Source organism: Camponotus vicinus, unplaced genomic scaffold, assembly GCF_025532165.1.
Source record: "Camponotus vicinus isolate PSW18456_S1 unplaced genomic scaffold, iyCamVici1.0 SCAF_3, whole genome shotgun sequence".
Classification (NCBI taxonomy): domain Eukaryota; kingdom Metazoa; phylum Arthropoda; class Insecta; order Hymenoptera; family Formicidae; genus Camponotus; species Camponotus vicinus.
The window spans coordinates 21,073,116-21,086,378 of record NW_028141967.1 but is presented as its reverse complement, the minus strand read 5'-3'; the positions used below and the strand labels follow the sequence as shown (position 1 = coordinate 21,086,378).

Below are 13,263 nucleotides of genomic sequence, written 5' to 3'. Positions count from 1 at the left end.
TAAAGCGGAAGTACACAGCAAGTCGGAGCATCTAACGGTTTATACGCGGCAAAACGTATATGTGAATCGTGTTTATCAAGATGGCGTGCCAACGTTTGATTTGAATTTGTTCGTTAGCTTATTGGCGATGCTTTGAGAAGTTTGTATGACACGAGGACTGGCTTCGTCAAATCTTGAGAGAGATTTCGCGATTAGTGCCGTTATATGGTGTTCAACTAGCGTTCCTTTAAAGAAAGATACAGAGCATAATGGATAATTATACTAAAATAGAGAAAATCGGAGAAGGTGAGTTGTTGGAGTTATGGAAGGACTAAATTATTGTATCGTGTATTGTGCATCTGTGGGAATAAATATTTACCGATCTCTTTTTGGCAGCGATTTGGCTGCATTATCTGTAATAAATAACAATCTCACATCCTTTGTTTCTGTGATATATTAGAGAATTAGTGTATAAACTTGTACGCTTACATGTGTTATATCTAAATATTTATATATAATCAAACAAAGTTATACTTTTGTTAAAAAAAGAATATAGTGCAATATATATTAATTAATTATTAGCTACTACTTTTTCCATAAAATTACGATCAACTTTATAAATAAGTTACCTTGATTTCTAAGATGTTTTGCTAACATAAACATATATACATACGTATATTTCCAAATTTTTACCATTTTTTAGGTACTTACGGAGTAGTATATAAAGGAAAACACAAGAAGACTGGAGAAATTGTAGCTATGAAAAAGATTCGTTTGGAAAGTGATGATGAAGGAATACCGTCAACTGCTATTAGAGAAATTTCATTGCTCAAGGAATTAACCCATCCAAACATTGTGAGCTTAATTGATGTATTAATGGAAGAATCAAGACTGTATCTTATTTTTGAGTATCTTACTATGGATCTGAAAAAATACATGGATAGTTTAGGCAATAAACAATTAGAACCAACTGTAGTTAAATCATATTTATTCCAGGTTTGTTTAATATAGAAACATTTTATATATATTATTTCATAATAATGTTATGCATGTGTGTATGTGTGTGTGTGTGTGTGTGTATAAATGTGTGTGTACAAATTTTATTAGATTAGTTGGAAAATATCTGAAAATTTTATCAATAGTTTTAATATTAAGGCGATTATCCATCATTTTAGATCACACGTGCAATTCTGTTTTGTCACAAGCGTAGAATATTACATCGTGACTTGAAGCCACAGAATTTACTGATTGACAAAAGTGGAATTATCAAAGTAGCTGATTTTGGTTTAGGAAGGGCCTTTGGAATCCCAGTTAGAATATATACTCATGAAGTTGTAACTCTGTGGTACAGGGCACCCGAAATTCTTCTGGGTGCTACTAGATATTCATGTGCTATTGATATATGGAGCATTGGATGTATTTTTGCAGAGATGGCAACCAAAAAGCCATTGTTTCAGGGAGATAGTGAGATTGATCAGCTCTTTAGAATATTCCGGTAAGATTTGTACATGTTATCATTGTTATATTATACTTTTAATAATTATACAATTGTTTTTAGAATATTAAGAACACCTACAGAAGAAATATGGCCAGGTGTTACACAGTTGTCTGATTACAAAGCGACATTTCCAAACTGGATGACAAATAATTTAGAGTTGCAAGTGAACACATTGGATGCAAATGGGCTCGATCTGTTGCAAGCTATGCTCACATACGATCCTGTGTACAGAATATCCGCACGAGCAACATTAAACCATGCTTACTTCGATGATTTAGATAAGAACAAACTACCCAATCCATAACATGGAAAAACCGGCTATGAAAAAAAAGCAGAACTGTTATTTACACTTGCATACATTTACAATTAACACATGTGTACAATTATATTTACATTTTTAATCGTGTGACTACATGAAGAGTGTTTTTTAAGGTGTACTAAAAGTTAATTTATTTGAGTAAATGTCTTTTTCTTTCTCTTTCTTATTTTCTCTTTTGATCATTTCAACTTGGAAGTTTATGTTTCTACTTTGTACTAGAAACCATTCTATATGTTCTAAAAATAAGCTTATAGCTTTTAATGGTTAAACTTTATATTCCATATTACATAAATTCTATATAAATTATTAAAATATTACAATAGAATATTTTTATGTTATATTTAAGTAAGTTTTATGCAGAATTCACGATTTGCATTTAATAATGCGGATTCTATATATTTTTTTGTGTTCAATCAGTGTTTTATCAATTTGTGTTTTATGAATATTAAATATTACGTTTTGTTTAATTTGCTATTATATTTAAATCACTTTTGCTGCATAATTTATATATGATATCCAATCTTTTATAAGCCTTACTTTATAGAGCAATGGATTTTTAAAATTAACCCTTTCTATTGTGTATGTTAGAATAACTGTGAAATCTGTGCATCTTTGTGCCTTCTGATAAATACTCATATAGTAAATTTGTAAATCTGTGTTATGTAAATCCATTGCTAATATAAGACGAAATTAATCATTTTTAACTTGAATTTACTACATTACGTGCCCGAAAATTTATATATAGAGCGTTAGCATTAATTGCAAATGTAAATTTTCTACTTTATAAATAAATCATATTTTACTACAACAATTTATAACTTTTTAACTTTAACAAAAGTAATTGTAAAAATTATATTTTATTTTACATCATCATTTATAGTATAAATTTATGAGAAAGATAGGAAAAGCGTCATATATCTCATAAACAGGGAATTATTAATTCCCAGAAATCATTTAATATGTGCTTTTGTGTATGTGGATGCGTCATTGTCCTCATTGATATAACTGTAAGAGTAACATTAGTGATAATTACGATTACTCCGAATTTTTTAGAGATTACGTATATATTTGCTGTGTCAATATATAATAGTGGGATTATCTTAAAAAAAAACAGAAAAATTAATCGGAATTAACTGATTCGTGATTTATAGAGAACAGTCATACATTATACGTATCTCCATCGTCAGTATTATATGTCTCAATAAATGTGTGCGTGACCTGTAATTGGTTCGAGAGTGGGGCACCAGCCACATAAAGTCTATCCCTCCATTGAGTCTTGTGTTTATAGTGTGTGAACGCAGAGAGACCGGCAGCAGCAATTCCTACAGTGAGTACATTTTTAAGAGAGCTTATAGCTCCAATATTTTCTCCTTTAATAAATTGATCTTATTTTTCACCTGTAGGCACCACAACAACCGATATTGTTTTATTTAAATTTCGCTTATTTTAAAAAGATCTCCCCTTTCGCTCAAATATGTATAAAGTTGCATGTTCGGGTAACAAACGACATTGCTTACACTTTCCGTATGATGTAATCGAATCTCGAGAAAATATTAATCAAAAATATGTATTAGTTTTTCTTTCGCGAAATAAATTCTGATAGTATTTGTCAAAAGAATTTCCTGTTAGCAAGTGGAAAGATATTAATCGAATTCGTATAGAGAGCATTAATATTCTTTGTGACGCGGAGCGAAAGGTCGCACAGGTCGAATGTAATCGTGTATTCGTTAGTCACTATTGGGCATTTATCTTTTTATCCATCATCACATCTCGTAGTATAGAAGAAAAAACCAAATATGCACATAGTTTATTCAGAATCAGAAATTCTTCTTTGCTCTACGATGCGTGTCCAAGGTGAGTGAATCATGCTTCACTAGTTGTACTTGAAATCTGAGAAGAAAGAAAAAGAAAGAGAAAGATCATGACTGTTTGAGTGCGAGTTTAAAGATCGTTTCACACTAAGTGAATGCTTATCTATAGATCGTACCGGAAAGCTACATTGGAATGGTAAAAAAAAAAACATGTGTTATATCATCATTTCCGTTGAAATCTGTGATCACATCGAAAATAACACCCAATTTATATAACTGTATTGTTTATTATTTTATAGATAGTATCGTAATTAGAGACTCGCAGTATTATATATATTTATCTCAAACAATTTTTTTTCATTAAATTGCATTATAATAACACATGTGTTTTTGTGTGTGTTGATTCGAAAATTTGAAGTAAATTAATCATAATGAATCGGATTTAATGACTAAATTTTAATCTAGTGTTACTAATAATTCGTAAACACGCTTATCTATTGATATAAATATTACATTGGGGAAAATCCAATTCGTGTATTAATCTTTTACGAGAATTTAAATTGCTTAATGTTATTGTTTATTGATTTTTATCTTTTTTTTAGAAGATGCAGTACTTGACTTCGATCTTGATATTGGCGGGATGCTTCGCTTTTATTCAAGCTCATTCGTATCATATGGGCGCCTGTCCCATTGTGGAACCTATGCAGGGTTTTCAGATGAATAGAGTAAGCGGAATAAATAAAGCTATATAAGTAAATAAATAAATATGTATACACACACACACACACACACACACACACACACACAGTTTATATTTATCAAGGACACATAATGCAAAGTTCTTCTCATTATTAGTAATAAGAAATATTTATATAATAACTATGATAATAAAAAATTTGCAATTATTTCGCGTATATTTCGGATTATTATGTCTTTTATTATGTTTAATAAAGGACAATCAATTTACTTTAGTAATAATCAGCTTGTTTAAAATTTTAGTTCTTAGGTCTGTGGTATGTCATCCAAAAAACGTCGACAGGTAGCAAGTGTATCACTTACAACTACACGCGAGGAGAAGAGCCAGGCGAATATGTAATAACGCAAGACTCTGATCATCTAATCCTAGGTAAGACAATTAAAAATTAACAAGCGTATCACATGCAATTGATGAAGAAAGGAGATGCGTCACCTTTTGTGAACAAGTCATCGGGCCTTATCGAGAGTTATAAAGGCCCGTCAATGGGATAAATGTCTAGCAAATGGGATGAATTATCCGTAATTGCGTGATGCGTATGTGCAGGTCTTACACCATTAAAGCATGAATATCACTATACTGGTGAGCTGACTGTACCGGAACCCAGTACTCCAGGACGCATGGAAGTCCGTTTTCCTCTTAGTAAGTGCTTTAAATAAAAAATTAACATTAATTAATATTATCTAAATTTATTATCCAAAGAAAAGCATTTTACATATTCCTTATAAAAAATAAAATAATTTATATAATAAATAATTTATAGAAATTCAATATATTATGCGGCGAAAATTCGCTGTAAATATATGATTTCTATATACTATATAACGCTAGTTATGCTTTTCAAAATGCAAGCTATAGCCTTTTCCTCAATCTATTATAAGACAATAAGATATTAGATAAATTGATGACAAATAGCTAAGTAAAAAAACAGCTAAGTTTTAATTTTGCGAGAAACGGTTCTGTATTCTTCGTTAATAGTATTTATCCAAATTACAAGTCAGGCTTCTGTATTACGTAACTAAAATTTCTGCAATTTAGGTGTAGCCGGAAGTGCGTCCCATGTGATATTTATGACCGACTACGACTCTTATGCTGGCATATTCACATGCCAGAAACTGGCATTCGCTCATCGACAGAGCGCCACGATCCTCTCGAGGACCCGGACGTTAGATCAGTCGCAGGTAGACAAGATACGTCAGAGATTGACCCAGTTTGGCGTCGATCCGTTTGATCTGAGCATCATTTCGCAATCTGGTTGTCCGCACGGTAACAATACTGTGGACATTAATATCGATCCCAACACTTTCACTTCCGAAAATTTGGGCAATGTAGTGCGCAAAGCAGGAGAGAAGATTGGCGACGGTGTTCAGTGGGTCGCCCAAACCGGAAGCCACGTTTATCACAAGCTGACTGGAACGGAAGAGGATCGCGCAAGTTCGACAGAGCAGAATGGTCGCGTAACTAACACTAGAAACGATGGAAGATTGGAGAACAACGACGTAGAATGGATTCCCTAAAAATTATACAATCCGTTATCTTTTATTGCGTTATTGCGTTAATTGCGATCTCCACGCGACTAAACATCTATAGTACTCATTGTATAGATTTATTGATATTTTTCTTCTGACTTATGTTTGTGTGATTTTTTATTATTTTATTTAGAAATACGTGATAAATAGAAATAAAATGCGATAAAAAGATATTCATACGGCACTATTTGGTTCGACTAATACATGATTGCATCATGAATATATATGTTTTAAATAATATGTACGAAAGAGAAAATTCTGATGTCAATAAAACTGAAGAAAGCATAATGTATATATTTATTATTTCTATATTTTATTGTATTTAGAAATGTATAATTTATGTAATTAATTGTTATATTTGTCATTATTATACACTTATATGTCACTGTGTTTAAAATTTATTATAAAAAATGCATGTATACTATATATTGTACTATATAAAATTGGTAATTAGACATTTACATATTTTGTTAATATCACATCAGTAAATTAATTAAAAAATTTAAAATGATTTAACAATATTGTTTTTTCATGTATTAATTTTCCAAAAGAGTATGCAAACTAATAGAATTTCAAATTATAATGTTAAAGATAATTTTTCTTTCAATGAAATCTACATACGAATAAGATTCTAAATTTATCATGTCTTGTTCGAACTATCAATCTGATAATTTCTTATTAATACGTTTTCAGGATATAAATCTGGGAAAAATCAATTATCTATTTCTTGTGCTCTATATAAACAGTGTCTCTGTGTCAGATGATTTAGATTCTCCCCTAATGCATGTACAATGCGACCGCATATACGCGTTTGTATATACGCGACCACGAATATTAATATCCTCTCACGTCTCGTTCGAACTATCAGTCTGATAGTGACCGCGGAGGAGCGACAAGCCAATTTCGTGATTGCAAGCAGCACGCGTCGTCTTCGAGATTTTTAACTGCGATCACGTCATTTCACAGCTCTAAGATCTTAACGAATTTCTCAACGTATGTAAATTAATGTATTAACGCATGATATTAATACCTTCATATTTTTCTAATAATATATTTAATTAATATAATTTCTTATATTCTCTCTTCGTGTTAAATTTTTGTATAGTAAAAATAACTATTATGATTTGATCTCTCGATGTGTAAATTCATTTTATTATTTTTATTTAATAGATTGTTAAAACAATAAAATAAAATTTATATGCATTTTTTTATTTTTTAATAAATGCAACGATATTTCATTCAAAAATATAATCATTTAAATTTTAATTTCATATTTATTGCCAAATTTTAACGAATCATTGATTAACTGATTGATATGACACGTTTCACTTTACATATCTTAATTCTAAAACTGGCCGAATATTTCACACAAAAATTCGAGATTTATTAAAGGAAGTTTCTTCGTAATGCGAATGGTATTTCTCATAGACTAATGTGTTAACATAGTCAATAAGCTTTTGACATTCTGCTAACGCTATTTCAACTATTACTATATACCTACACTTATTATATATACCTACACTTGTTATGTTCCTAAAACTGTTTTATAACGATTCATTTTTCATCTATGCCATCCTGCTGTATTTTTCATTTTTAATCCTTTTAAAAATTTATAAAATTTTTAGCAATAAGTCTGAAATAAAATATAATTTAGTGACACATCAGCATTAGCATATATCTCGCGTGTAATAGCGATATTATTGAATTATTGTTTTTTGCAAGCTATAGAAATACGGCTACACCCTTCTTACCGTCCGTTTGTTACGCACTGCAGTGTACAACGAGCTCGGTGGGGATGCGGGGTGAGTGCGCAGTTTACACTTGCACTACCGACTTTGTGCTTCCGTGCCTTCTTCTTTCAGTCACAATCGAAGGTTTCTCACTCTTGGAACGATCACCTCAGATTCTGTTTTGTGAGCAATGTAAATTTCACATTTCGCTCGAATTGATTTATTTTTGAGATTACACCTCGCACCTAAATATCATAATCTAAATGTTAAGGCGTACTACTCGTTTTCGAGTTATAATATGTTAAAAAAAGACTGTAAATCAAATATATAATAACGCGTATTTTTTAGTTAAAATCTAGATGTATAATTTAATAGAATTTAAAGTTCAGTTAAAAAGATATATGATGTGTGAAAAACAAAAGTTGTGTGTTGTACATGATAATCCCTCCTCGATATTTTTGTAAAAATTAGTTTCACAAATTGACTAAAGAATTTATCGTTGAAAAATAATATAGTGAAAGTGGAACATCGTATATATTATAGTATATACATAAAAAAACATCGTTAACGTACATTTCAAATTATATTATTTATAATATTAATAAATAATGATTGTGAAATATGTCAGCATTTAATGCAAGTTTCTATCTTATATCGGTACTTACAAAAAAAAAATTGAAGAAATTTTCCAAATTTAAATCCCAGATATTAAAGATTAGGTAACACTTTAAATTACCTGCAATGCCCTCGAAGTATTCGACGATTTCTCCAGGTATTACTGGATGGACCTGATGTTTTATTATCGAGATCGTTGATGTAGCCATAGCGCGCGCGTTATGTTTAACATTTTATTTTTTCGAAAGATAGATTTATACATATGTCCTCTGTATTTTACATGTAGCCTCATTAAAGCCGGAAATCTTAAAAAAATATTGTATATTATTGTATAAAAAATATGCATATAATTGCATAATTTTAATTATATAAATAATAAAATACATTATTAAAAAATAGAAGCATAGATAAAATAACATAAAAATGAAATAAAATACACACGCAGTATTCTTCTATTTTTTAATTCTTTTTTTCGTATTGCGACTGTTTTTGTCACTATGTCTCTATCGGTCGAACTGATTTGATAATAATCGCGATTAGCAATAAACGATGATCGTCGGGACGCACGATAGATACGCCACAGAACTGCCCAGACTGCGTCCAATTATGAAAGAATTATTCTGCTGACATATCGGCACGCAGGTTCAAGAGACAAGTTCGACAATCCTCGTTGACCCACATCGTATATTATGCAAGTTACAGTTGGAAAACGAATTCATTAAAACTCCATAATACATATATACACTTTATGTATACCTCTATGATTAACTTTTGTTACAAAAAATTTTTCGTGATAAAAATAAAAAGAAAATAACTTCAATTTTGTTATGAAAAATTTGTCTTTGTAAATAAATGTAATAGCCGGAAAGAAATTTTTTTAAAAAAAGCATAAGACTATTATCGATACCTCATAGTGCTTGAGACCTGTATATTTCGAATAATTTTGTAAGAAATTTGTGGTAGAAAATAATCAGCTTATTTCGTTTAAAACTTCATGTTGTAATATGTTGTAATTTTCGATTTCGACAGTTTGTTGCTCTATCTGTGACCATTGCATAATCGGCTAGTGTATGTATCATGTCGCAATGCGAGATTTTGTCTACACTATTTAAAAATCAAGATACTATAAATTATTTAAATTATATTATACAAACCAGAATTATTAATATTTCCTATTTGTTCCTCTATGAAAAATGGAAAAAATTAATACACCATAATTTGATAGATGTTAAAAGATGTAAATCTAGACGTGAATATTATACGTCAAAAATTTGCTCGTATTATTTTGAATTTTTTCATCGAGCCAAACACGAACGCAAAATAATGGATGAATAAACAGTTTTGATGACTTGATTATAACAATTCGCGACGAGTAATGACCGTCGATGCGGTATACTGGGTCAGTCGTCCAGACCGTATGAATTGGTTGGGGCGACATCCCTCAGCAGTGCAGGTTCAAGAGACAAGTTCGTCAATGGACCTCGTTGACCTACATCGTTGTTACGCGCGTGTTCTTCTTCGGGGCGCGCACTCTCGTTTTCACGATCGGTCTGAATTGAAACGACCCAAACCGAGCCGAGGTCACAGACTGGTTCGATTCTCAGAATTAAATATATCCGCCGAGGACTTAATCGTTTGCCTGCACCCGGCAATTCTGTACTTTGACAAATGACATGAAGATACATGCGGTATACTTTGATATTTTAGTCGATCTAAAAAATTGTTATATTGTAATTTTACATTTCGTAAGAGAATAGCAGTGTAATAAATGAGCAATTCGCATCTACTTGTTAATCCTTTCGCTGCGGAAAAATCGCTTTGTACTTTACTGAAAACATTTGTTGTGTATGGAAAATTATTCACTAACAATTTTTGCTAAATATTGTACATAGTACAGGAATTCACTAAATAAAATCGTTGAATAATTTCTTAACCGATTTATGATAATTTGCACAAATATGTTAATTTACGTTATGCAATAAAGTTTTACTGCACCAATGTTTTTCGTTTTATTCTGTCGTCACGAAAAAGTTGCATTAATGGCTTTGGGATCGAGTAGCCATTTAAAATTGCGGTCAAGTATCATTTTAATCGAAATCTGATGTTTGGTTATTCGCAAATGGACTTCTATTTTGTTTTCTTGAAAGTCGCTCGTGAATTGAAATTTCGCAAATGCGGACACTCGAGAAGAAGGACGATCATTGAATGACCTTTGCATATTTTTTTTGCTTGCGTTAGCGAGATACAAAAAACCTTCGTCAAAATATTCGCCAGTCATTTCTCACTTGTTTCACATGGTTTCATCATTTTTTACGTACCGTTGCAGATGATCGCCATACTATTCAGCATTCTGCCGATCCTGTGGCTCCAGAAGATTGAAGCGAGCGTACTGGTCGCCGACACTACCATGTCCAAAATGGTAGAGTTGAACGCCGATGCGCCCTTTTGCGCTCTTTATAGTGATCGTGGGACCATCCAGAGAATGGTGCTCAGTGCAGATCCCAGGAAGGTTCGACAAATTTCCAGCAACCTTGTCGCGGACCTTGAAGAGACCTGTAAAGCTTCGCAAAACAAAGGAAAGGTAAGACATTTGTTCTCAAGAAAATAAATATTTTAAATTATTATCTGATTCCTTTTCTATCTTTTTAAATGCATTTTTATACTTAAAATAAGTTCTTTTTTATGAGATGATAATTATTTATCTTTCCAAATTTATTTCCAAAAAATAATTAAATTTTCTATAGAATCAAGCACCTGGCAGTGGTTTAATATATCCGGGTACCAAATGGTGCGGGCCGGGCAATGTGACAGTTGGCTATAACGATTTGGGTCAACATTCGGCTGAAGACGCCTGTTGTAGGGAACACGATCATTGTCCGTACACGATAGCGTCGCAAGAGTGTATACACGGTATATGCAATAATTCACCATTTACTCGCTCGCATTGCGATTGCGATGCCAAATTCCGCAGATGTTTACAAAATCTCAATACCGAAGTGGCTAATACCCTCGGCGCGTTATTCTTCAACATTATCCAGGTCACCTGCTTCAAAGAAAGACGACCGTGTTCACAGTGGCAAAGGTATATATTTTATATCTTATATAAAAAAGTCTTCAAAATTTTATATATATATATATATATATATATATATATATATATATATATATATGTATGTGTGTATCTTTACTTTAGACAAATATTTATTCTAGATACATATAATAATAAATTATTGCATAATTATAAAAGAAACTAGGATAGACTTTATCATTTTTTTAATTAAAAAATATATAAATGCGTTTTTGTTATATAATATAGAATCATTTTAGTTGCATTTTACAATGGGAGAAGTCCCCGAGCTATTTCCCAAACGAATTATCAGAGAGTAGAGGATTCCGAAGACCACTGTTGACAACCTTCTCCTTCGTACTTAAGGATTTTATGGTCAGCCAGAGAAATTTTCCTTAAGCTGTCACATCTTTATTTGAAGAGATTTCAAAATATAAAAAAAGGACTTTGCGCTGTAAATGTCTTTTTATTTTTTCAGCATTTAATACATGGCGATGGTTCTGTACATCATAATTATTCTCTCTCTCTCTCTCTCTCTCAATGTTTATCTAATAATTTTAATTCTCTGGTGAAGGTTCTTCTACATAAAATAGTATTAAATCTAATAATTTTAATTCTTTGGTGGAGGTTTTCTCATTTTATGAAAGCCAATCTAGTAAATTGCTCTACTGTCGAGATTTTTGATTTGATTGAGCAATAAAATTTGTTGCAGAAATGGCTATGCAGAGGCTGTGTCTGATCGATTGTGCTCGCAATACAAGTTTCGACCTAGCGATAAGTATGTGCCCCTAATGCCTTCAAATATGAAGAAATAAATTTGGAAGCAATAGAAGGACAGCCCCAAAAATGATAGAATGGTCCAAATAGATAGGCCAATGATTCAATATGTGATTACAATATAATAATAACATTCTTTACATCAAATTGCCGTCCTTACTATTGCACATTAATATATAGGGTATCAAATAATACATACCATAAAGATTAAGTTATGTCAATCCTTTTATAGTAGTGCAATATATAGATATTGTTTGGAGCTTATGGATGATAGACAACTCTTTATGTTATCCTTAAACTAAATTTATCTTACTGTATATATTTAATGCACCTTATTTCAATGACTCTATTAAGAGTTTGGCTACCTGTAAAAAAATATTTGTTATACTTAATTGAATCTATTTTACATTATATAATAAAATCTTTCTGAAAATAATTCAAAAAAATTATAAAATGGCAACAACATAATTTCTTCTTTCTTGAAAGTAATAGTAATAGTAATAATTATATTGTATTTGATTATTTGAGTTGGCATTAGTAATATATTGTATATTATTATTTATGTAGTACATCTATCAAAAATGTGTGCCATAATTATTTATTTCAATTACACTGAACTCTAATCCGGTTAAGGATAGAAGTATGCGTCCAATTATATTGATTGTGATAAGTAACAAATATTTTTATCTGCTAGAAAAAAATTAGCTATTTTAAAATATAATGCACAAAGAATGTATGTTTCGTATGCTATTTTAAAATATTATATTCACTTAATATATAGATAATTGTATATATATTGAAAATAATGATTTTCTTAAATATTTGACAGATTTCTACATGTAGTATTAATTCATTTAATAGAAATAAAGCGTTAATATGTAACAATCATGATATACTATGTCAATATCCTATTAAGTTTTATTTTCATAAAGCGTCAAGACATATATTTATCTTTAAGATTCAGATGTAAGTTGTAAAAATAAGAAAGCTACATGCAAAAATACACATGTTTATAAAAAAACTAATTGTATATTTCTCAAAATCTAAATATATATGCAAGTGAGAGGACTTTTTGTGTTTCATTGTGACTCTCCCCGTGTTGAAAGTTATATTTTATATATTTTTTTATGCTTACTTGGCTATCGATTTATAGTACATATGTTGTCGTTCTCGTGATACGATGA

The 13,263-nt window shown here is 30.8% G+C and overlaps 3 protein-coding genes and 1 long non-coding RNA gene across 10 annotated transcripts; 3 read left to right on the top strand and 1 right to left on the bottom strand.

Moving 5' to 3' along the window:
• Positions 1-32: 32 nt before the first annotated feature.
• Positions 33-1,962, top strand: Cdk1 (Cyclin-dependent kinase 1). The gene is made up of 4 exons (XM_083094697.1): positions 33-285; positions 683-975; positions 1,155-1,474; positions 1,538-1,962. The coding sequence occupies exons 1-4, from the start codon at positions 249-251 to the stop codon at positions 1,779-1,781; spliced, it is 894 nt and encodes a 297-aa protein (XP_082950823.1). The 5' UTR covers positions 33-248; the 3' UTR covers positions 1,782-1,962.
• Positions 1,963-2,966: 1,004 nt separating this feature from the next.
• On the top strand, positions 2,967-6,178 carry LOC145969352 (apolipoprotein D). Of its 2 annotated transcripts, none has more exons than XM_083095408.1 (5): positions 2,967-3,123; positions 4,210-4,332; positions 4,607-4,733; positions 4,908-5,003; positions 5,400-6,178. In XM_083095408.1, the coding sequence occupies exons 2-5, from the start codon at positions 4,213-4,215 to the stop codon at positions 5,876-5,878; spliced, it is 822 nt and encodes a 273-aa protein (XP_082951534.1). In that variant the 5' UTR covers positions 2,967-3,123; positions 4,210-4,212; the 3' UTR covers positions 5,879-6,178. The 2 variants fall into 2 exon arrangements, with proteins under 2 accessions (XP_082951534.1, XP_082951535.1); XM_083095409.1 differs by having other exon boundaries at positions 3,022-3,123; positions 4,213-4,332.
• A 560-nt stretch (positions 6,179-6,738) lies between these two features.
• LOC145969353 (acidic phospholipase A2 PA4) lies at positions 6,739-12,968 on the top strand. Of its 4 annotated transcripts, none has more exons than XR_014438043.1 (5): positions 6,739-6,883; positions 10,562-10,816; positions 10,980-11,317; positions 11,563-11,756; positions 12,015-12,968. XR_014438043.1 is itself a non-coding variant. In XM_083095410.1 (5 exons), exons 2-5 carry the CDS (start codon positions 10,562-10,564, stop codon positions 12,039-12,041), a joined length of 735 nt encoding a protein of 244 aa, XP_082951536.1. In that variant the 5' UTR covers positions 6,739-6,883; the 3' UTR covers positions 12,042-12,968. The 4 variants fall into 4 exon arrangements, 3 of the variants coding, with proteins under 3 accessions (XP_082951536.1, XP_082951538.1, XP_082951537.1); XM_083095410.1 differs by having other exon boundaries at positions 11,563-11,677; XM_083095411.1 differs by lacking the exon at positions 6,739-6,883 and adding an exon at positions 7,718-7,812 and having other exon boundaries at positions 11,563-11,677.
• On the bottom strand, positions 7,104-11,289 carry LOC145969355 (uncharacterized). 3 transcript variants are annotated; one of them, XR_014438052.1, is made up of 5 exons: positions 10,990-11,289; positions 10,554-10,796; positions 8,357-8,540; positions 7,642-7,865; positions 7,104-7,523 (listed from the first exon to the last, which is right to left on the bottom strand). It is a non-coding gene; the product is annotated as an uncharacterized LOC145969355 (long non-coding RNA). The 3 variants fall into 3 exon arrangements; XR_014438050.1 differs by having other exon boundaries at positions 7,156-7,489; positions 10,990-11,288; XR_014438051.1 differs by lacking the exons at positions 10,554-10,796; positions 10,990-11,289 and adding an exon at positions 8,620-8,924 and having other exon boundaries at positions 7,167-7,489.
• Positions 12,969-13,263: the final 295 nt, after the last annotated feature.